The sequence below is a fragment of the Neodiprion pinetum genome, chromosome 2 (assembly GCF_021155775.2).
Source record: "Neodiprion pinetum isolate iyNeoPine1 chromosome 2, iyNeoPine1.2, whole genome shotgun sequence".
In the NCBI taxonomy this organism is placed as follows: domain Eukaryota; kingdom Metazoa; phylum Arthropoda; class Insecta; order Hymenoptera; family Diprionidae; genus Neodiprion; species Neodiprion pinetum.
In genome coordinates this window covers 5,593,915-5,613,523 of record NC_060233.1, presented here as the reverse complement: position 1 = coordinate 5,613,523, position 19,609 = coordinate 5,593,915, and the positions used below count along the sequence as shown (strand labels likewise).

At 36.3% G+C, this 19,609-nt stretch overlaps 4 protein-coding genes across 7 annotated transcripts; 2 read left to right on the top strand and 2 right to left on the bottom strand.

Annotated features, from left to right (window-relative positions):
• Nucleotides 1–647: 647 nt before the first annotated feature.
• On the top strand, nt 648–9,523 carry LOC124211953 (protein nervous wreck). Of its 4 annotated transcripts, XM_046611527.2 has the most exons (22): nt 648–778; nt 2,445–2,542; nt 3,262–3,307; nt 3,893–3,978; nt 4,085–4,229; nt 4,334–4,470; nt 4,679–4,742; nt 4,940–5,068; nt 5,173–5,295; nt 5,387–5,490; nt 5,571–5,715; nt 5,816–5,893; nt 5,979–6,030; nt 6,184–6,287; nt 6,422–6,581; nt 6,678–6,850; nt 6,948–7,257; nt 7,342–7,556; nt 7,667–7,766; nt 7,879–8,013; nt 8,319–8,350; nt 8,654–9,523. In XM_046611527.2, exons 1-22 carry the CDS (start codon nt 758–760, stop codon nt 9,218–9,220), a joined length of 3,024 nt encoding a protein of 1,007 aa, XP_046467483.1. In that variant the 5' UTR covers nt 648–757; the 3' UTR covers nt 9,221–9,523. The 4 variants fall into 4 exon arrangements, with proteins under 4 accessions (XP_046467483.1, XP_046467484.1, XP_046467485.1 ...); XM_046611528.2 differs by lacking the exon at nt 3,262–3,307; XM_046611529.2 differs by lacking the exon at nt 8,319–8,350 and having other exon boundaries at nt 8,654–8,796.
• Nucleotides 9,524–9,620: 97 nt separating this feature from the next.
• On the bottom strand, nt 9,621–11,205 carry scu (hydroxysteroid 17-beta dehydrogenase 10). Its single transcript, XM_046611563.2, has 3 exons — nt 10,937–11,205; nt 10,438–10,602; nt 9,621–10,332 (listed from the first exon to the last, which is right to left on the bottom strand). Exons 1-3 carry the CDS (start codon nt 10,943–10,945, stop codon nt 9,739–9,741), a joined length of 768 nt encoding a protein of 255 aa, XP_046467519.1. The 5' UTR covers nt 10,946–11,205; the 3' UTR covers nt 9,621–9,738.
• Nucleotides 11,206–11,692: 487 nt separating this feature from the next.
• Nucleotides 11,693–18,341, top strand: Pep (Protein on ecdysone puffs). The gene is made up of 10 exons (XM_046611534.2): nt 11,693–11,837; nt 12,379–12,617; nt 12,868–13,008; nt 13,624–13,859; nt 15,071–15,377; nt 15,502–15,660; nt 15,784–16,024; nt 16,135–16,335; nt 16,422–16,609; nt 16,799–18,341. The coding sequence occupies exons 2-10, from the start codon at nt 12,384–12,386 to the stop codon at nt 17,270–17,272; spliced, it is 2,181 nt and encodes a 726-aa protein (XP_046467490.1). The 5' UTR covers nt 11,693–11,837; nt 12,379–12,383; the 3' UTR covers nt 17,273–18,341.
• Nucleotides 18,280–19,545, bottom strand: LOC124211959 (selenoprotein F). The gene is made up of 4 exons (XM_046611564.2): nt 19,297–19,545; nt 18,996–19,114; nt 18,765–18,883; nt 18,280–18,560 (listed from the first exon to the last, which is right to left on the bottom strand). Exons 1-4 carry the CDS (start codon nt 19,339–19,341, stop codon nt 18,379–18,381), a joined length of 465 nt encoding a protein of 154 aa, XP_046467520.1. The 5' UTR covers nt 19,342–19,545; the 3' UTR covers nt 18,280–18,378.
• Nucleotides 19,546–19,609: the final 64 nt, after the last annotated feature.

Genomic DNA, 19,609 nt, shown 5'->3' with positions numbered 1-19,609 from the left:
GTTTCCCGTGATGTTAAAGTGTAGGTGAAAAATCACTGGATCTGAAAATCGAGGTACCAATAGACGTAGGGGTTCTTTGAACAAAAATAGATCGGCCTTGGGATCAGTTAGCGATTGATCCTTTGATACATTATAAATTATAATAGATGATAATTTACGCACAAATGAGCGTTAGCAAACGGAACAGTCTAATCATGCGTACAAGCGCGCTAGTATCCTTATTCATCTCCTCTAATCGAACTGTAGAAAAATGTAGCGTCACCTTAAAACGAGTGTTACATATTATCCATATTATACACGAACACGTTACATAATTATTGAAGTGAAAAAAACAAAATCTCAAATTTTTCACGCGTGTTTTCTCTCTTTGTCCCATTATCAATTGCGGAGGGTTGAAATTATCACCCGCTGTTGATGATGATTATTTCTTTTTTTCAATCCGCTTTAAATTTATTTTCGCATTTATTCATTCAGTTATTCGAAATCCAAGCGAAATTAGAAAGAGGAGAGAAGAAAATAGAGAAGGTATCTCGCGATAGAGAGCAAAGTGGAGAAGAAGAGTAGGCGGGTTTGATGGTCTCGCGCGTATATCGTGGACCGACGAAAACACACCTCCGGGCGCAAGCGTCGGTTCGATCAATAAATAGGTTGAGACGAGGGCAAGAGAGCAGTAGTATACGGGTTGGTAACCAGTGAAGGCATTTCCAAAAAATTACAGTACTTAGTGGCGAGGCTGCAGCAGCCAAGTGTGTTCAGCATGCAGCCGCCCCCAAGAAAAGTAAGTGCATTATCGCCGATTAAAAGGCGAACGATACCCGAAAGGCGTGTACCTACCCACAAATTTACGGCGAAGACTGGATTTATTAATTAAACATTTCATCCCCCTCGCCCTGCGAATCGCGGTCAAGTTTACTGTTTACTTTTACATATCAACCGTATAATCGAATACAATATACACGCGGGGGTTTCCGACCTGCCTTATTGATTCTGGGTACCAAATATAAAATTGATACCACCGACACACTAACCGGGAAAATCAATGCCCGGGTCTTTTACCTCCGCAAAATTTTACACGAATACTATATTTTACTTTCGCACCTTTCATTTTCTGGGTTGTTTCGTTATCAATGTAATAATCGTTCAAACTCTCGAATTTTCGTCTAGAATAATATGCAAGGGACTTTGCAATGAATCGAAGATTAAACCGAATCGTTATTCAAATTCAAATTATCGCAACTATCGCAAAACGATCTTCACTCGTTAATACATCCGTCATCGTTCGTGATGTAGGTTTGATATGGATCGCATGCACAATTATCTTCAAAATACATGATCGGCCTTGGCTGTACATAGTGGATATGTGGTAAATATCTACCTACAAATGATGACCTAGTGCACGTTTGATGCAGTGATGCTTCATTCTTGAATGAAAAAATGGCCGTTTATACATTTCGAATGAGATTTATAAATCGCAGGTATGACCGAAATCCTTCGTTAGATTGGCGGACTTTCAACTCATCCTTCGTCCATAATTATACAAGTAAGACGAGCAGTCCTGGTGCTAGTAAAAAAAAAAAAAACCTCTGCATTACCCACTTCCTTAATTCACGTCAGAGCTTTTTCTCAAGGTGAAGAGTCTAAGGAAAATTTAATGCGATTATGTACATTATGTGAATATATAAACCTACATATATACAATCTGCGCTTCGGTATTTATGCATAGGTATATGTCACGCCGATGTTACTCAATTCTTTTTTCTAAATACCTAAATAATTATTTTCCGCACACCGTACTGCTGCAGTTTTCAAATAATTCTATATCAGAGTGCAAATCAGCGAATCTTATTTTCAGTAATACGCTATTTTAGTGCCGAATATTGAATTATCTTGGAAAAAAAAATGGAGTCATATATATTTTGAAATCATATAATATCATTGATTACGTGAGGCGTGCGCTGTGAATTCGGAAGAGTATAAATATGTGTGTATATATATATGTGTGTATGTATAAATTGTAACTGTTTCATGTTATCGTTATGTAAGCGTAAGCTCGTAAGTATAAATTGAAGGAATTGAAAAACTGAAAATTTAGCAAACGACTATCTGCGGAACATCGTCGCGATAAGGAAAGAAGTATTTGGCACGTTTCTCTTACCGTGTACAATCAGTGATTGTCCCACTTCACCATCATCGTAACTTCACATCGTCGTCGTTTAAAATAATCCGCATATGCCTTATATCTATGATCGATATTCGTTGAGAAACTAGGATATAGGCAAGATTCTCTGTGGGTATACTCTCGTAATGCGGTTCGTACGGTATAATTATGAAAAGCGAAAAGGGCAAAGTACGTCGTGATTGACGCGTATTCCAATCCCATACCAATTATAACCGAATGCAGGTAATTACTGTTTTAAAGAAACGTATGAATATTTTTCGTACAGGGAAATTATGCAAAGTTTTTGAAAAACTTGCATACCGAACAGGCAGCGAAACTGCAGGCAAAAAATCAACATGAATGCGATTTGTTGGAGGATATACGGTGAGCTTGATTACAATTAGATATAACGCTGCGTCATATGTGTTTTTTTTTTTGTTCGCTCGCAGAAATTTTAGGAGATCATTGTTACGGCATTTTAGCGTAGTTTTTTTTTCGTTTGTTTTTTTGCCGCTCAATATTCACGTGTTATGGCTGATGGCTATAAATAAACTAAATACGTATATTAAACGTTGTTATATTACCCTATCAATCACATTTGATACTATCTGAAGCGTTGCTTGATTTGAAACTTATCAAGGTAATGCAATAGCATGATAAGTATAAAGTATAATATCCTCAAGATTTCATCAGAATTGATTTCTGATCGATTAGAATTGAGTACCGAAAGCCGTGCCATCAGTCATAAAAGTGAGAAAACGCTTCTGACAAATAAAAAAAAAAAATTTTATTTGATATATTTAGATTCACGCAAGAATCTGTCTATATTTTCAAAGCGCATGTATCATTATACTGAATATACATATGTATAGTGTAAGAAAAATAATTATATATCATGTTGTATAAATTTGAACGAATTTCATATTTTGTACAAAATAATATTATATATAACGGATGGAATATCTTGCGTTTTGAAATTACTGCCGCAAATTTTTGTTTCGTTCTTGTATACATCATATTATATTACTGTAACGATATATAGCTTTATCAATTTGTACATCTTCATTATAATTAAAATATTCAATTAATATTTAATTGTACAGAAATTTCACGATTAAGAAATCTGCAATCGAAAAGTCCTATTCTGAGGTGAGTTTCAGTTACCATTGTAGTATAGTTATTAATAATTACCCAATCATCGATCTGCCTGTTTCTGTTGTAATTCCCGGTTTACGTTCCTTCTTTCATATATACTTGGTTCCTAATTTATGAATGGGTAGCATCCCCATTCGGTCCGACTACGTATAAAAATACGTTCGTCAATATATTATATACCGAAGCATACATTACGCTGTATATGTTCCAACTTTATATCTATATTTGCATACTATTTCATCACATCAACACACCCTGTTGTACAAATTCTGTTTACTAAATGATCAACGTTCCAATACTATGCCATTGATCGTTTTTCTCTTCACATTGTGAGGTAAAAAGTTTTCATTCAAATTCAAATGGTGAAATCGTATGTATTTCCTCGGGTTTGTTATGTGATTTATGAGAGTCATTTGTATAGGTATGCGTTTTATTTTTTGACGTATAACTGGTCTATTCTAAAAAAAGAAGAGAAGAAATACGAGAATTTTTCTTCGGACGTTGCCATGAAATAGTTTATATGTTTCCGCACATAAAGCAGGTGTGTTATAGTGACTCAGATTTCGAATTATTTTTCAGGCGTTACTTAAAATATCTTCGGCATACTTGAATAAAAAGATTCCAAATATACCTGATATCAAAATCGAGGGTGGAGAAGAAAAATGGTAATTATATATGTTTCCATTGACATTTTTTTTAAAGAAAATGCAGAACAAAAAATTTTGTAACGTCGCACTTCAACATTGCGAAGTAATTTTAAATGATTCATAGGAACATGTGGAATGTTTGGAGAACAGTATTAGAAGAAAACGAGAAACTAGCTAGAGCACGTTTGGCAGCAATCGAAGTCTTTCAACAACAAATTGCCGACGATGCAAAGAGTTTGAAGTTGCACAAAGTTCAAATTTCTAAAAAGGTATAATGAAATATAATGTGAAATGAATGATTTACAACGTATCGATAATTTCTAAACACGTTATTCACGACGCAAATTATATGCAACTGAATCACCTGTTTCAGGCTATCGACCAATTGATGATGGTACAAAAAGAGCTTCAAACTTGCGTACAAGATGTTGATAAGACAAAAAAGTTTTATTTTGACGAAGAGCACAGTGCTCATGATGTCCGCGACAAAGCCAAGGATATCGAGGAAAAGTGGGTGGAAATTTTTAATCAAAACTTTACATCTTGTTATACTTGTAAATTCAATACTCAAGCGGAATGTTTCTCAAATTTTGAATTCACGATTCACCCTAATTCGTGTCGCATTTTCTTATTTCAACAATCATGGACAAGTTTTGTTAATTACGCAATGTCTGCTATTACATTCGTAAAGGTTAATTTGTATTACACATCATTCCAGGCTCAAGAAAAAGAAGGGATCGTTCTTCCAGTCAATAACATCACTGCAAAAAAATAGTGCCAAGGTATTTTCAGAAACGATGTGTAAATTTAAAAATAGTTATAATAGATGAAGCCAAAAGTATGATGTAAAAATAATTTTTTCAGGTGACATGTTCATTTTTAAACACACTTTTCCTTGTTTTCATTTACTTTGTACATTTCATACCTTACTTCAAGCCGATTCAGAATAATCAATGTCCCTCTATATCTGCCAACGTAGGTCAGTTCAAAGCGGGATGCTTTGGAGGAGAAATCTACTGGAGCACGTAATGATTATCTACTTAGTCTCGCTGCTGCTAACGCTCATCAAAACAGATATTTTGTAGTGGACTTGCAGACAACGATGCAGGTATATTCTACATATATATGAATATTGCATCAAGATCATTGTCCTATTTGATGTCTCTTCTCTATTTTATCCGCTTCAAGTTGTTTGACGAATCGTAATTACAGTTCCTAGAACAAGGCGTTTATGACAAGGTAGCCGAATACCTAACACTCATGGGCCGCACAGAACTCCTCACATGCTTAGCAACACAGAACAGTTTTGGTAAAATCCGTGATCAAGCTCAACAGGTGCTATTATTTTCTCAAAATTTAGAATACTATACTACGTAATTACTCGACGCTTGGTTCAAGAGTTGCTTAAGGTATTTTGATTCCACAGCTTACCCGGGAGTATAACTTACAATGTTGTTACCTGTACTATCCAGTATTGAAACAACATATACAATATGAATTTGAACCTTGCGATAGTGACCCAGTCAACAGGTAAGAGAACTTATATGATTCACAACTCTACTCTACGTGGGCACGATCAGTTAGATAGTAATAACATCTGTCATGTTCAGAGTTACGGCAGACCATTCGGCGTCGTTAACATTAGGAAAAGAAGCTCGGCGATGGGCAACAAGAATGGCCAGAGAAGGGAATACTATAAGAGAAGCTACTAAAAAATTGCAATTTGTACAACAGCTCAAAGAATCTGGACAAAAGGTAAAACTTCAACAGAATTTGAAGTCTTTTACCATTTATGCCGTGATGATAAAGTTTGTGAAAATAGGTGATCATTAAATAAACGCATTTTCAATTGTAGTCGGATCCTAATGATCCGAATGGACCTGATCTGGATACAAAGATGGATGAATTGAAACAGACTATCAGACGCTCAGAAGTACGTTTTCACACAAATCATATAATTGCAACTGTAAACTTGTTTTCTACAACTTAACATAATATTGTTCATTTTTATCGTGCAGACGGCAAAGATGAAGGCTGAAGCGCGGCTCGATTGTCTTCGCAACGGTGGTGGTGAGTTAAGTAATATAGAATGAATATTTCGTTCATGGGGATAATGTTCTCCGGGCTATTTAAAAGCACTAAAATTCTGTGTTTCTCATAAATTCGACAAGATGTATTCAATATAAGTTTTCCCTCGTGTTCAAAAGTATTAATTTGTTATAGTCAACATTGATGAACTGTTACAAGAAGCTGAAACGTTGAGTGTGCAAGATATGCCTCGTTCCGCCAGCTCTATATCATTTCGCACTGATGCATCTGGAGTAGCGGTACGCTTGAGCAATTATTTTGTGCTTAATGCATCAAAATTACTATCAAAAGTTTATAAGTTTGCTTTTATTCCTTCTCACCTAATTTCCAAGAACATCAAGTGCAACAATGTGGAGAATAAGGATATTTTCAGGAACATCCGTCCTCAGATTCGTTTTATGACAGTGATGGTGACGGTGGCAGTGATCTCACTACAGTTGAAAGGCCAGGCACAAATCATGGCGCCATAGAACAATCTGAAGAGAATGCGGAAGAGGAAGATAGGCAAAGGCATGACAGTACAGAAGTTGATGGTAAAGGACAGAAAAAAATTGTTCCTAATCGTTGACTACTAAGTTCTTAGCTGTTACGTTATTCATTGCTGATTACTTGAAAAATTTTTTTTTAAGCAATGTTGGAACAAGAACAGCAACGAATAGAGCAACTCACTGCTGGTTGGGATGATGCAACTGCAGTCGACTGGGATGACGATGACAAAGCTGATGCAAATCAAGCGCAAGAGTCATCAGAGGTCGCTTCTAACCAGCAAATATACAAATGCACAGCACTTTATTCATACACAGTCAGTATATTCGTATTCTGAAGTGTAAATTAATAAAGACTTACTAACGAACAAGATGGTGGAGTAATGGGTGAATAAAAAACTGATTTTCACCTAGGCACAAAACCCTGATGAACTATCGATTGTTGAAAGTGAGCAACTCGACGTTGTCGGTGAGGGTGATGGAGATGGATGGCTTCGAGCACGAAACTACCGTGGTGAAGAGGGATTTGTGCCTCAGAATTATCTAGATGTTGAAAGAGACGTCGACACTACAACTGGTTTAAGTTCACAAGGACCTGGAACTCTTGTTCAGCAAATCTCATTCTCCTCAGTAGATTATACTATTGATGACCATGACGCTGTTGACCCTGATATGAATTTACAGGACACAACTGAAAACACAGTCATAGAAACCCACATAAATGGTAATTATTAATGATATTCATTAATCATTTCTGACTTGGACTGTGTTACTAGTAGAGCAATCCTACATTTAAAATGCATTCCAGGTACATCACAGTACTGCATAGCGTTGTACGATTATGATGCCAACAGTGCTGAAGAGCTCAGTTTCATGGAAGGAGATGTGATGCGAGTTTTAAGAAAAGAACCACACGATGTCGATGATGGCTGGTGGGAAGGAGAACTACGTGGCCAATGTGGCATTTTTCCATCTCTCATAGTTGAACCATGTGCCGCTGATGGATCGCCCTTGACACCGCAGGTAAACTTTGAACAGGATTTGATTCGATAGAAAATTTTGAGACCAATCTAAATCAAGATATGACATGTAAAACTCATAGAAATAGTGAAATCATTTTGATTTCATTACAGGAGGACAACACACCGCCAAGTTCAGCACCACCTGTATTTACACCACCTGAAATACCAGAGTTTTTGTTATCTGATGACATCACTCAACCTATTCCACCTGGTAATAACAAATATTATTAACTAAGTGAACGTCTAACAAAGATGACATTCACATTTATCCTACAGTAAAGACCTATGAAATTCCTTTATTCCTCATCGCTCTGTTTGTGTAGAGTTTTCTGAAAATATGCCGAGTCAAGTGATGAGCGATCAACAGGGCTTTGCAATCAAATTATCTAAGAATCAACACGACCATTACGGGTCACAGTTTGGAGACGATGTTGATACCCAGCCACCAGGAATAATAGGTACTTTCAAAAATGACAAATACGCCGAGTGCACGTTGATTTTTTTCGTTGGGATCCTGTATGTACTTGAAGAGTACCAAAGTTGAAGTCCTAGAATTCATCAATTTTTGGCAACGAAGTAAATTTTTCAAATAATCATTTTTATCGATAAAATAACTTACATAGAATACTCTTTTCTTTTGGTATGCAAGTTCATAGAATATCATTTTATTTTCTCTCTCGTTCTCTTTTTATTTATTCATGTGGTAGCCGATGTTTTTCATGTGTTTACATTTTCAATAATAAATATTTTCTCGCTGCTCAAGTTGTGGAAGTTACTGATGAATCGGTTCCTCAGGTAAATCAAGAATTATACTGAAATAACTCCTAAGTAAGATTTTGACATCAGTAAAAAAAAAAATGTTCAGACAAATCCAGTGATGTATCACTGGAATCTTGGCTAACAAAATTGTAAGAAATAATATTGGACCAAAACATTAGTCAAGTCAGAGTAGTAAAAACAATCGTGCACACAAATGTGTATAATATCAGACAGTAGAGGAAATGTCTCAACAGAATCTTATTCCACTTTAGAAATTGCGCATAAAGCTATAGATCCTGTCTCACATATTGTAAATTATGACTTAACTTTGGATCGTAGGAAGATGAGAATCAACAAGAGCAAGAATCTGATGTGGAAGTTCAAAGGATAGTGTCCTCTCAAGAAACTGACGAGTTTGGTTTGGGTGTAGCACAGATAGTTATTACCGCAGCTACGCCTATGGAAGAAATCGAGCGATCGTTTCCTAGTAATGGGGACGAAGCTTCCGAGGAAACAAAGGACAAAGCTAAAAAATCTTCAAAAGATTCAGTTAAGAAAACAGCAGAAAGTGACCTTCAGGAACAAGTTGACGTACAACAACGAGACGAGGTGGAGGTAGTAGAGGAAACTGATGAAAAATCTGTCGTGGACGATTTCTCTGCTGATTCAGCCCCCTTTCCAGTAAGCAGCAGCTCTGGTAGTGAGGCGGATTCAACATCTGGGCCCAGCACTGCTGAGAACTCACAGTCTTTGGTGACGCGTGACACAGAAATTGATTCTCAAGTGGCAGATATGCCAGACATTGTCCAAGAAAAGGTAATCGTTGGAGGAAGAGCGAGCATTCCAGACGAACTACAACCAGATCAATTAGAAAAACTTCAAAACTTGAAAGAATCTAATGCCTAGGATTGACCTGGCCTCGGAGAAACAACAGAATGTCCCGCCTTAACAGAAAAATTGGCTCTTCCGAAAAATCATCAGTACAAATTTCAGCACTTGTTGGAATTTTGGAATTCTCCTGAGGTTCTTGGAAAAAAAGACTAATCATACTGTAACTAAATATTTTTATGTTAATATTATGTACACAATTTTTGCTAGCTAATACTCTAGGTGAAAATAGTTAAAAAGTAAGTTGCGATTTTTGCAACATATTTACAAGATATTAATATACAGACTTCAAGTAATAAAGAGAATTGTCGATACCTGTAATATAGCTCTCAGATAATTTTCCGAACGCCTTCATAAGTCTTGTGGGATTAGGATTGTACGGGTGGTGGCTTTCCGCATTTCAAGTGGAATATCTCAATCAATGTCTGTATGACTCGAGCTGCTAGCTCAGATCCATTTATTTATTAATAACAATTATTCACATAATTAATTCAACGTAATAAATAGATCTGTAATAAAAGGAGAACCCATTTACTTTATGCCTGCATTCTCAAGGCACCGTCCAGTCTTATGACTTCGCCATTAAGAACTGGACTCTCGATAACCGATTCTACAAATTGTGCATATTCAGCAGGAGTTCCCAGTCTTGGAGGAAAGGGTATCGAGTTTGCCAGAAAATTTCTCACTTTCTCAGGCAGTCCTTGTAACAGTGGCGTATCGAACAACCCAGGTGCAATAGTCACAACGCGAATACCTTGAGTTGAAAGATCTCTGGCAATGGGAAGAGTCATGCCAGCCACAGCAGCTTTGCTTGCTGCATACGCAGCCTGGCCGATCTGTCCATCGAAAGCTGCTATGCTAGACGTGTTGACTATGACTCCCCGCTGCCCATCTTCGTTAGGTACATTCTCGCCGATAAGACCAGCTGCCAATCGAATTACGTTAAATGTTCCGACAGTGTTGACCATCAGTACATTTTCAAAATCACTCAATTCATGAGCCCTCTTCTTATTGAAATTGTATGTTTTATAAGCTATCCCGATACCAGCACAGTTTACGACCACATCTAATTTACCAAACTTTTCCTTCACCAAGTTCAATGCTGTTTTGACATCTTCCTCTGATCTTACCTGGGAATATGTTGTTCATTTCAATATTTTCAATAAAGATCATACCTAATATATTATAAACTATAATTTTTGAAACATCAACTTATGATTCAATTGAAAATTTACATCAGTTGGGGAAAATGCTGCAGATGGTCCAAGCTGATCTGCTATCTCATGTGATTTAGATGTGGCAAGATCAGCAATGACAACTTTTGACCCTTGCTTCACAAATCTTTCGACCGTCGCCAAACCCAGGCCGGATCCCCCTCCAGTCACTAAAGCAACAGCTCCCTGTTGAGACAATTGATAAAAGCCCAAATAGAGTACTCAATCGTCGCAGAAAAAACTTGCAGATATTTGCCCCCCAGTCAAGTTCATAGGTCGAACAAAATGAGAAAACGCCTAATATATTATTGAACTATTGCACTCTTAGGCGCGATTATTACAACAATCGACCATCTAGTAATTTTTATTTGCAGGGATGGAAGGTGGGTAATCTAAGCATCGTGAGAATTCACTCTTTCAACGATAAGCGTTACATTCATAATTCAATATGCATTTTTCAAAAAAGATGAACATACCGGCGTTGGTCAGACATAATTGACTTAGTTAAAATTTATCATACCTTCAACATGTTCTGTCTGCGGTAGAAAAGTTGGATCAACAATGACGGATCAAAATGATATTGGTTCTTAACTAGATCGTTCTCGTTGTACTGACGATAATTATTCAGTTCTTATCAAAACATGATTAAGCTGTTTATTTTTTCCACTTCTACAAACCACGTGTCCTTCAATTACACTTTACTACTCCGTGATTTTACTACATGTCTAACTAGCGCGTGTGATGTGTTGTATCTCGAAGGGTCGATTCTCCACTCACTAATCACTGGTGATTTGAGACACGAAAGTAATTCACAGACAATTGGACAACTATTGAATAGGCGTGGCCAGAAATGAGGTAAGCAACATGAAAATGTTTCTAAACAGAATGTATTTGTAGGTTTTATCGGAAGCAAAATCACATCTAAATAATAGTCACATTGTCACTTTATTTTGCACGTAATATCGATAAAATAACGAAACAGAACCCGTAAATATCGGCCATGTTAATGTTCGGTATAGAGACGCTTTGGAATCTACCTATTAAAGCTACCTATCTAACTGTCGAATTGGCGAATATGTTCTCGTACGTAAGACGAAATTTTCATGTCGAACTTGAGCAATGGATTTCGGTTCCCGGATTTATTTCTATAGTCCAAATTCGAAACATACCTTTCTATTTTTCATTATTCATCTTATATGTACTTTGTTTGTGCAATGGTTGACTCTCTTATTTCCCCGCTACCAATGAGCGATCGTGTTGAGGTTGGCCAACTTGAAGTGAATTGAGTGGGTTGAGGACGTTATTGACCCGGCGGGTTGTCCTCCATTTTTTCCTGCACGAAGCTTCCGTTTGTGTCATCTTTAATTTGATATTTATACCTGACCTGAGATTATTGTGACGGAAAAAATATCATTTTTTTGGTGAGTAGATGTTGTTTTTAATGTGTGACGAAAAATAAACCACAGACATCCGGCATTGACTCGGCATTCGTGATTACTTTACATTTTTTTTAAACATTCTTTTCAATCGTCTTGGTTATATCCAAGCTATCTGTCGGCAACCATTTGCAACTTTAGTATACCTGCTACTTTTACCAAGGTTCACAGCATGCACATTCTTTCTTTTCCTTCTATTATAGCGTGAATCAAGTCACGAAGAATTCAAGCTTTTTCCCGCATAATCTATTTCTGTGGAATTTTTTCACTCAAAGATATTCTTGCCGAAATTCGCATAAAGACTCAGCAATCTTATTTTAAGTAAAAAAAAAGCAACTATTTTTCCAGTGCACCAAAGTTTTTTCATACATTAGGCTAATACTGAAGGTTTAACATAATATTTAATCACATATGGTAGCAGCTGTTCGCTTCGCCTTGGCTCAGCTATAACTAGCGGTGCATAAGAATGAAGTTGCTATTTGCCATGCTATGATATGATACGAATATAGAGGTATTTTTGTTTCAGACAACATGTCGTTCAACCGAGGAACAAAGAGGGATGCTTTCGGGAATCGTGGATTCAATCGGAATCCTGGAAATGCTGGGGGCGGGGTTAATCCTTGGGAAGGAGGCATGATGCCTGGGCGTGGAATTTTGCCTACACCAAACAACAACCTTGCTCTTGCTTCACCGCAGGCTCAACTTGCGATAGCCAGCAATCTTCTCTCTAATCTACTCCGTGGTCAACAAGATGTACAACCGCAGGTAATATTTTAACTCTCAGGATTCCAAAGATTTGTCAATCTCAGAGTTTTAAGGAAAACAGCAGTGAGTAAGTCAGCTCCGAATATTTCCAGCTCAACTATTTGAGAATCGTATTCATTCTATTTGAGTGCCGTTTTTTTTTTTTTTTTTTACCTATATTGACGTTATTTTTGAATTTGTTGTAACATACTCAATTTGATTTAGAACATCAATAAATGTTTTGATTTAAGTTTTGTCCTGTACATGTTAGGTGCCTTCGTTGTTAAGTCTTGGAAACAACTTTGGTGGGCCAGGGCCAAATTTTCGAGGTCAACAACCTTTCGGACCTGGTCGTTTTAATGACCGTCCAATGCGTCGTCCGATGGAGAACCGTCGCTCAGAGCCCTACAAGGTATGAATTGAAATGAATATGCTGATTATTTCATACTTGTGAATTTTACAGTAAATTTTTCGATATCATTCCTCAATGTGACGAGTTGAAGAAACTTTTAACTACAGTGTTTTTTCTTTCTCTCTCTTCCTTCCTCTCTCGAGTCCTGGTTCTCACGAAGAATTGTTGGATAGAAGCTTCAAGAATAATCTTTGAATATGTGAAACTTGTCTTCATTTTGATCTGTTCAACTTTTATGTAGTTTGGTGGACATTCACTCCTGCTCATGCGCAGATATATGGTATCTGCATAACCATCATTTGTTTCTTAGACAAAAGTGGAAAATTGCAAGTATTTGCTTTTGTTGCCCCACAAACATGTAAAACGACTCTCCGATAGTATTAGACACAAATGCGCACACATACACGCATTCAATCTCTTTATCTTTCTATCAACTGAGAAAAACTTCCCTAATTGGTTTATGTTATTACACTCAACCTTCTTACACGGGCATGTATTTTCCTGCCCTAAATATCCACTTGGTTATATAAGAATCAAATTCGATTCAAGAAGAATCGTTTCACGGCCAATCAGAAACTTCTTATGACCATTTGGTCATTTAACCCAAATGATTAGATGGGCCCTCGCGCCCGCGATGGCCCTGCTGGGCGACGTGGCCAATCTGCGCAACAATCTCGTGCAAACCAGTCCGGCAATCAACGTATCAATGGAAACCAAAATCAGCATCGCAACGATAAATCTTCTAAACCAAATCCTGCCTCTAAGCAAAATCAAACTGCCACTGTCAAAAAGGAATCACAGGATGTTAAGACTTCTGATATTGAAAAAGCAGATACATCTGATTTGAAAAGGTAAGCAGCTGGTGATTGCGAATAGCTTCTTCAGTCTTCAGCCAGTCTTACTCTATCATCTTCTTGGGTGTTTCTTCCCCAAACAATTAAACGAAAAACGCAATCGCCAAACCTTTCTCTCCTACCGACCACATTATCTTAGTCAATGGACTATTGTCATCTACGTTGACTATGTAAAACAAGAAAAAATATTTTCCCTTAGCAAGAGTTTATGGAACTTTGCAGGAAATTAAATCAGTTACATCTGCTAATGGAGAAAAAAATCAAAATTGATAATGCCATGATTCCTTGCATCCAACCATTCCTATACTCTATCTTCGTTACATTTGAAAGTTCTCCTACGAAATCGCCAATCTTCGATTATCCAAGGAATGTATGCACTTCAGTTTACATAATCTTCAGCTAATGAGACATTCTCCGAAATTTTCCATTTTCGACAGATGACTTGCTATATCAATTGTTGTTATTATTTAAACTGAAATCCAAGTGTCGATTACATACAAGCATATAAAACATCATTCAGTCTGCTTCAGGATTCGAACTCTTTAGTTTGTTCAATATTTTGCGTGCAGCGTCGTTCTCTAAATGGATTATGCCTGAGTATTTGACGTTTATGATTATTTAAAGTTTGAATGTTATCAGTAACATTTGAGATGGATTTCAATCAAACTTCACTTATGGCCGAGTCGGATTTCATCCTCGAGTTAATGGGCATCTGTTAATGATTCAAGTTTAGATTTATAATTATCGTACGTGGCTATTGCAAAACAAACCCTTTTAGAGTTTCGTTGGTCTAATGAATCTTCATATATTTAAAGATGGAATTCCTCATCTACATAGTCGGCTTGTTGAAAAGCTGTTATATTTATTCTTCCCTGGAATTCACTGATAACGCGATGTAATTTGTGTAGCAAAAAAGGTAATTATATGTATATTCTTGAATAGGATCAAAACTGAACTCAGTGACTACTAACTGTTGATACAATTGGTGTTAAGCTTATTGACTGTAGAAAGTTACTGAATTTTTCTAATACATTTTATTGTGAATTTTTCAATACAATTACATTTCAACAGATATGTATTTTAGTGTCATGTTGATAAGCAATTAACGAAATTGATCTCTTAACTCTTTAATAGGGATGAAGAAGTCAACCAAACATTGAAAAAATAAATATATGTGGTAATTAAAGATTATTTAATTTTGCTAATAGTGAAGAAACCGACGATGTTGACACTAAAAAACGCGATTGGAAAGATGAAAAAACAAAAGAATCTACACTATCAAATAAATCTGAAACTGCGGAAGATCTGGGCCAACACGAAGACACTCTGTCTCCAGAAAAAACATCGGCTACAGAACCTCCAAAAGATGGAGATACCGCAACTGCATCTACTGATAAGGAAGGAAAAGGAAGTGGCAAAAAGTGCGAAATTCGGCATGCGGAGAGCCGTTATGCCGATGTTCCCATGACCCGCATGTTTTGTCATGTCTGCAATAAGCATATGTGGGACGGTTATGTAAGTTAAGTCCTCCATAATATAAATCAGAATATTTCTTATCTCTTTCGTATTCACCAATCCGATATTTATTCATTATCTTTCAATTATTATTTCGTATCATCACAAATTAAATGGATTTCAGTCTTTCGAAAACCATCTTCGCGGACGTGCACATCAGTTGATGATGGATAAACTGGATGAATCTTATAAACTGAAGGTAGATTTGATGAGACATGATTTGCGTGTAGCCGAGGAGCAACGCGAACTTAGTTTGACCAATTCAAAACGTCGTGGCAAAAAGGTATAAGAATTTGATGAGAATTTTATCATATTTATATTAATGACAATAAAGTTTTAGCACTTAATTTTAGATTGAAGCTGACTCAAATATTAATATATTCATGAGTAAATATTTTTCTTCCAGGTTTCTGTTGATCTGAGTGTTCGAGAGTACTGTACAATGTGTGATCTCAATTTTTATGGAACATTGTCGATCCATCGTAAAAGTGAGAAGCATCAACAACTGAAGACATTTTTACATCCGCGTTGTCTAGAATGTGCCAAGGAATTTCCATCTCGCATCGAGTATGATGAACATTGTCTTACACCGACCCACATGAAATTGATAGTACCACTTGAAAATCAACGGAAAAGCAAAAAGAAAGGTGAGTTGTACCACCAAGTATAATTTTTTCGTGCATCCAATTCGAAATGACTACAACGTTGCTCTCAAATTGTCTTGGTACAATATCTTTATTTGTAATTTATACAACAGAAAAACTACCCAAGGGAGAATCTGAAGTAAGTACTGTCGAAGACGAGGAAAAAGAAGTTCTAAAAGCAGAAGCAAAGAATGACAAAGAAGAAGAATTGCCTGAAAGTACTCCACTCATAGTTGACTTTGCCGATGTCACGAGCGATCCTCAATACAAAATACCAACCTTTAAACAATGCCGAAACAAGCAAATCACTATCGGTAAGAATCTATGATTGAATGTATCTCAGTTCATAACACAAGTTTAGTAAGCGATGATACCAACTGAATTTTATTCTGATTCACAGGGAAGTCAATGGTGAGAGAAGTTAATGGGTATTATTGTGAGAAATGCCGTCGCTTCATGCTTACATCTGATGACATGACTGCCCATTTACGCGGAATCACCCATTATCGTAACTTCGTACAAGAAGTTAAATCTCAGATATCTAAATCCATGACTGACGCCGCTGCAAAAACTACAGAAGAACCCGAAGTATGTTCATTAGTTCAATAAGTATTACTGTACTTCATGAATAATGTTTATGGTTCCCAGAGTATCAAATGTAGAGAGAAACTATTGAATTTTTGTGTATTGAGCATAATACTTTCTCAACGTTCAGCATTCCAAGTCTGTGAATCATATAAGCTCTGGCTGAGGGAAACCAATTTATTTCGATTATAGGCAGACAAGGACCAAGATAAGATTGAAAAGGACAGCGAGGAATACGAGGGTAATTGGAAACGGCGTAAAACAGTACATTCAGAAGACGAAGATGATTCAGATCCTAAAAAGCCAAATGTAGAAAACGATATTGAAATATCTACCGCAGTAAAACCAACCGATGGTGACAAAAAATATGATCCGTTGGAGGCTGATGCTGAAAGTGAAGATGAGAATCACGAGGGTGAGGGAAAAAAATCATCCGCCGAAAAAATGTGGGCTGATATGGATAATGACATTGATGTTGAAATTGGCAATTTACTCGAAGACGATACCGGCGAGGAGAAAGTGTCGATTTTAGAACCTGAAAATACACCACAGAAATTAGAAAAAGAAACTACTCCAATTATCAAGTCTACCAATCAAAACTTACCGCGCGGACGTGGTGGTGGTTACCGTTCGCGTGGAAACCGAGCGCGGAGATCGCGTCGTTGAAAAACATGCTCAACATATAATGGACATGATTTATTCCTCATATTCCATTGACCGATAGCAGATTTCACGGGATCGTTAACAGAAGAAATAATATGACTTTATCAGTGTGAAACATATGCCGATCTACGATTTGCTGTTTATGTTCGAATCTAAGAAAAAAAGATGGTAGCACAGTTCGACAGAAAATCCAACAAAGACTATAGGTATTCAAACACGGTCGTATCTCATTTAAATTATAAAAGCAGTGATCACTTTTTTTTGTGTATGTTGTCACGCAGACAATATGAGCTTTTGTCCGTACCTATTGTTGTACACATATCGGTATGCGTATTATTTATTATTATTGATAAATATACCTGATAGAAATTCATTGTATATGAAATCTTGAATGGTGGGAAAATGTTTTGTAACATTTGGTTGTTGATGAAATTTTTATGTATGCCATTGTTACATTAAACTAGCAAAGCCGCGTAATTTAGCAATTCGTAGAAATTACATGGCTATGGTATATCACAGTCAATTGTTTCGTTCGTACGAAAACTTCATTCATTTAGGTTTATTTTTTAACAATTATGTCTCCGAGGAGATCATGATACTCTGTTTTTATGCAACGAGAGTTAGAACAAATTTCTATCGTTATAATTATATATTCGTTTATATATCTCACAGTGTAATATTACAGGCAGAAGACAAAGCAATGATTAACGAGATTCTATAGTAGGTTTGAAATCGTGGTAATGAATGGTAATTTTTTTCTTATTTGTTTCAACTAATTTAAGTATTGAATTAGTAGCCTGTTATTTTTAAAGGTTATATGAATCAGTACTTTCGTGACTATTGAACAAGGTTAGGTTTTGATTTTTTCTGAGTGACTGCACACTTGACTCATTTTATTTTTCATATTTGACAAAACTGTGAAATAAACAAATTTTGAAAAGATGTTTACTTATTTTGAATCCTCGCTACAGTTTCGAATGTGAAGTGGGTGTTTTGCAAAAGGTAATACATAATAGCTAAATCTCATAGTATATTACCGTGTATTACAAATAGTGATGATAATAACAGATAACAGATTTAGAAAAAAACTTACGATGTATTCACTGTTACTAATCCACAACTAGATGCGTCGACAGAAATTCATCTACTGAGTCAGTGTCCCATTTGTGAATATCAAGGACATCTTCAACCTTACCATCCTCATCAAGCAACTTAATAACAGGATCCAATCCACGAAGATATTTGATTTGTAGATTCTTGAACTTGCTAGGTCTATCACTCTTGATAAATGCTGCATAGAAGAATTGAATATGCAACGATTCAATATTTGGTCAACTTAAAAAACGACTGATATAAAATATAGTACATTGATATGTTACAAGCACTCCGAATTATTTGAATCAATGTAGATTTTCCTAGATCAATTTGTAGATTTCAATACAATGAACCTGGAAACATGCAAATACAGAAAAATAATAATTCATGATTAGAGTACCTTGAATTTGTGGATATGCCCCAAATTTACAAGTGCAAACTTCAAGTATTGCCTTAGGATATCTTCTTAGACTGGAACCATCATCATCATCTTTCAAGCAGCACTCTCTGCACTTTTCTCTAAAAGATTTCAAAATTAGAAGGGATATCTTTATCGAAAATGAATTGAGGGTAAAAAAGTTCTTGTATACTTTATTATCTAATTAAAAAATTCTTAGTGTATTTTACTAACTCTATATCATTCAGTTTGAAATTGTTTAAATTGTCACACGTTGAGCATAACAAATTGGCCTTATTAAATCCCAAAATTTTACAATCTTCAGGTGTAAATTCTGACGAAGCAATGGTTACCTGCAAGCATAAACGGCGCCAAGATATTTGTTAGAAAGACGTGTAAAAGAGGTCTATGTGTTACAATAAAACAATTAAAAGCAGCCATCAAAGTGTTTCCGAATGATTGCTTTTGGTGTTAACGGATAAAGTGGACTTTACAAAATGAGAGGTTAGGGTAAATTCAGTTTAAATTAACTTACCAGCACTACGGAAAACACCGTGAGAGTCATTTTAGGACTGGACATTTTTAATTCAATGATAATTACTATAATCTGCGTTTAAGCAACATCCGTGAAAAGTATTATTCGAAAACTGGCCAGAATACCAGCGAGACAACGAAGACCGTTCAATTACAGCCAGTAGATCAGTTTGAACCACTTGCAACTGCCAGATCACTACACGGATATCAGATGATTCTGACACTTCTTTACCCTCCAAGTGCAGCAATGCCATACTCCTAACTAACCGGTGGAAATACATACCTATGTATACATACATAGGTATATTTAGTCT

What these genes read in the sequence shown, in the direction of transcription:
- LOC124211953 (XM_046611527.2), top strand. Translation starts at nt 758, where the DNA reads ATGCAGCCGCCCCCAAGAAAA. An exon ending in GAGGGTGGAGAAGAAAAATG is followed by an intron (nt 3,979 to 4,084) that starts GTAATTATATAT and finishes AATGATTCATAG; the next exon opens with GAACATGTGGAATGTTTGGA. An exon ending in TCAAAGAATCTGGACAAAAG is followed by an intron (nt 5,716 to 5,815) that starts GTAAAACTTCAA and finishes TTTCAATTGTAG; the next exon opens with TCGGATCCTAATGATCCGAA.
- scu (XM_046611563.2), bottom strand. An exon ending in CAGCATTTTCCCCAACTGAT is followed by an intron (nt 10,333 to 10,437) that starts GTAAATTTTCAA and finishes ACATATTCCCAG; the next exon opens with GTAAGATCAGAGGAAGATGT.
- Pep (XM_046611534.2), top strand. Translation starts at nt 12,384, where the DNA reads ATGTCGTTCAACCGAGGAACAAAGAGGGATGCTTTCGGGAATCGTGGA. An exon ending in CAAAACGTCGTGGCAAAAAG is followed by an intron (nt 15,661 to 15,783) that starts GTATAAGAATTT and finishes TTTTTCTTCCAG; the next exon opens with GTTTCTGTTGATCTGAGTGT. An exon ending in AAACAAGCAAATCACTATCG is followed by an intron (nt 16,336 to 16,421) that starts GTAAGAATCTAT and finishes TCTGATTCACAG; the next exon opens with GGAAGTCAATGGTGAGAGAA.
- LOC124211959 (XM_046611564.2), bottom strand. Translation starts at nt 19,341, where the DNA reads ATGTCCAGTCCTAAAATGACTCTCACGGTGTTTTCCGTAGTGCTG. An exon ending in TTCAAACTGAATGATATAGA is followed by an intron (nt 18,884 to 18,995) that starts GTTAGTAAAATA and finishes GAAATCTTTTAG; the next exon opens with AGAAAAGTGCAGAGAGTGCT. An exon ending in GGCATATCCACAAATTCAAG is followed by an intron (nt 18,561 to 18,764) that starts GTACTCTAATCA and finishes TCTTCTATGCAG; the next exon opens with CATTTATCAAGAGTGATAGA.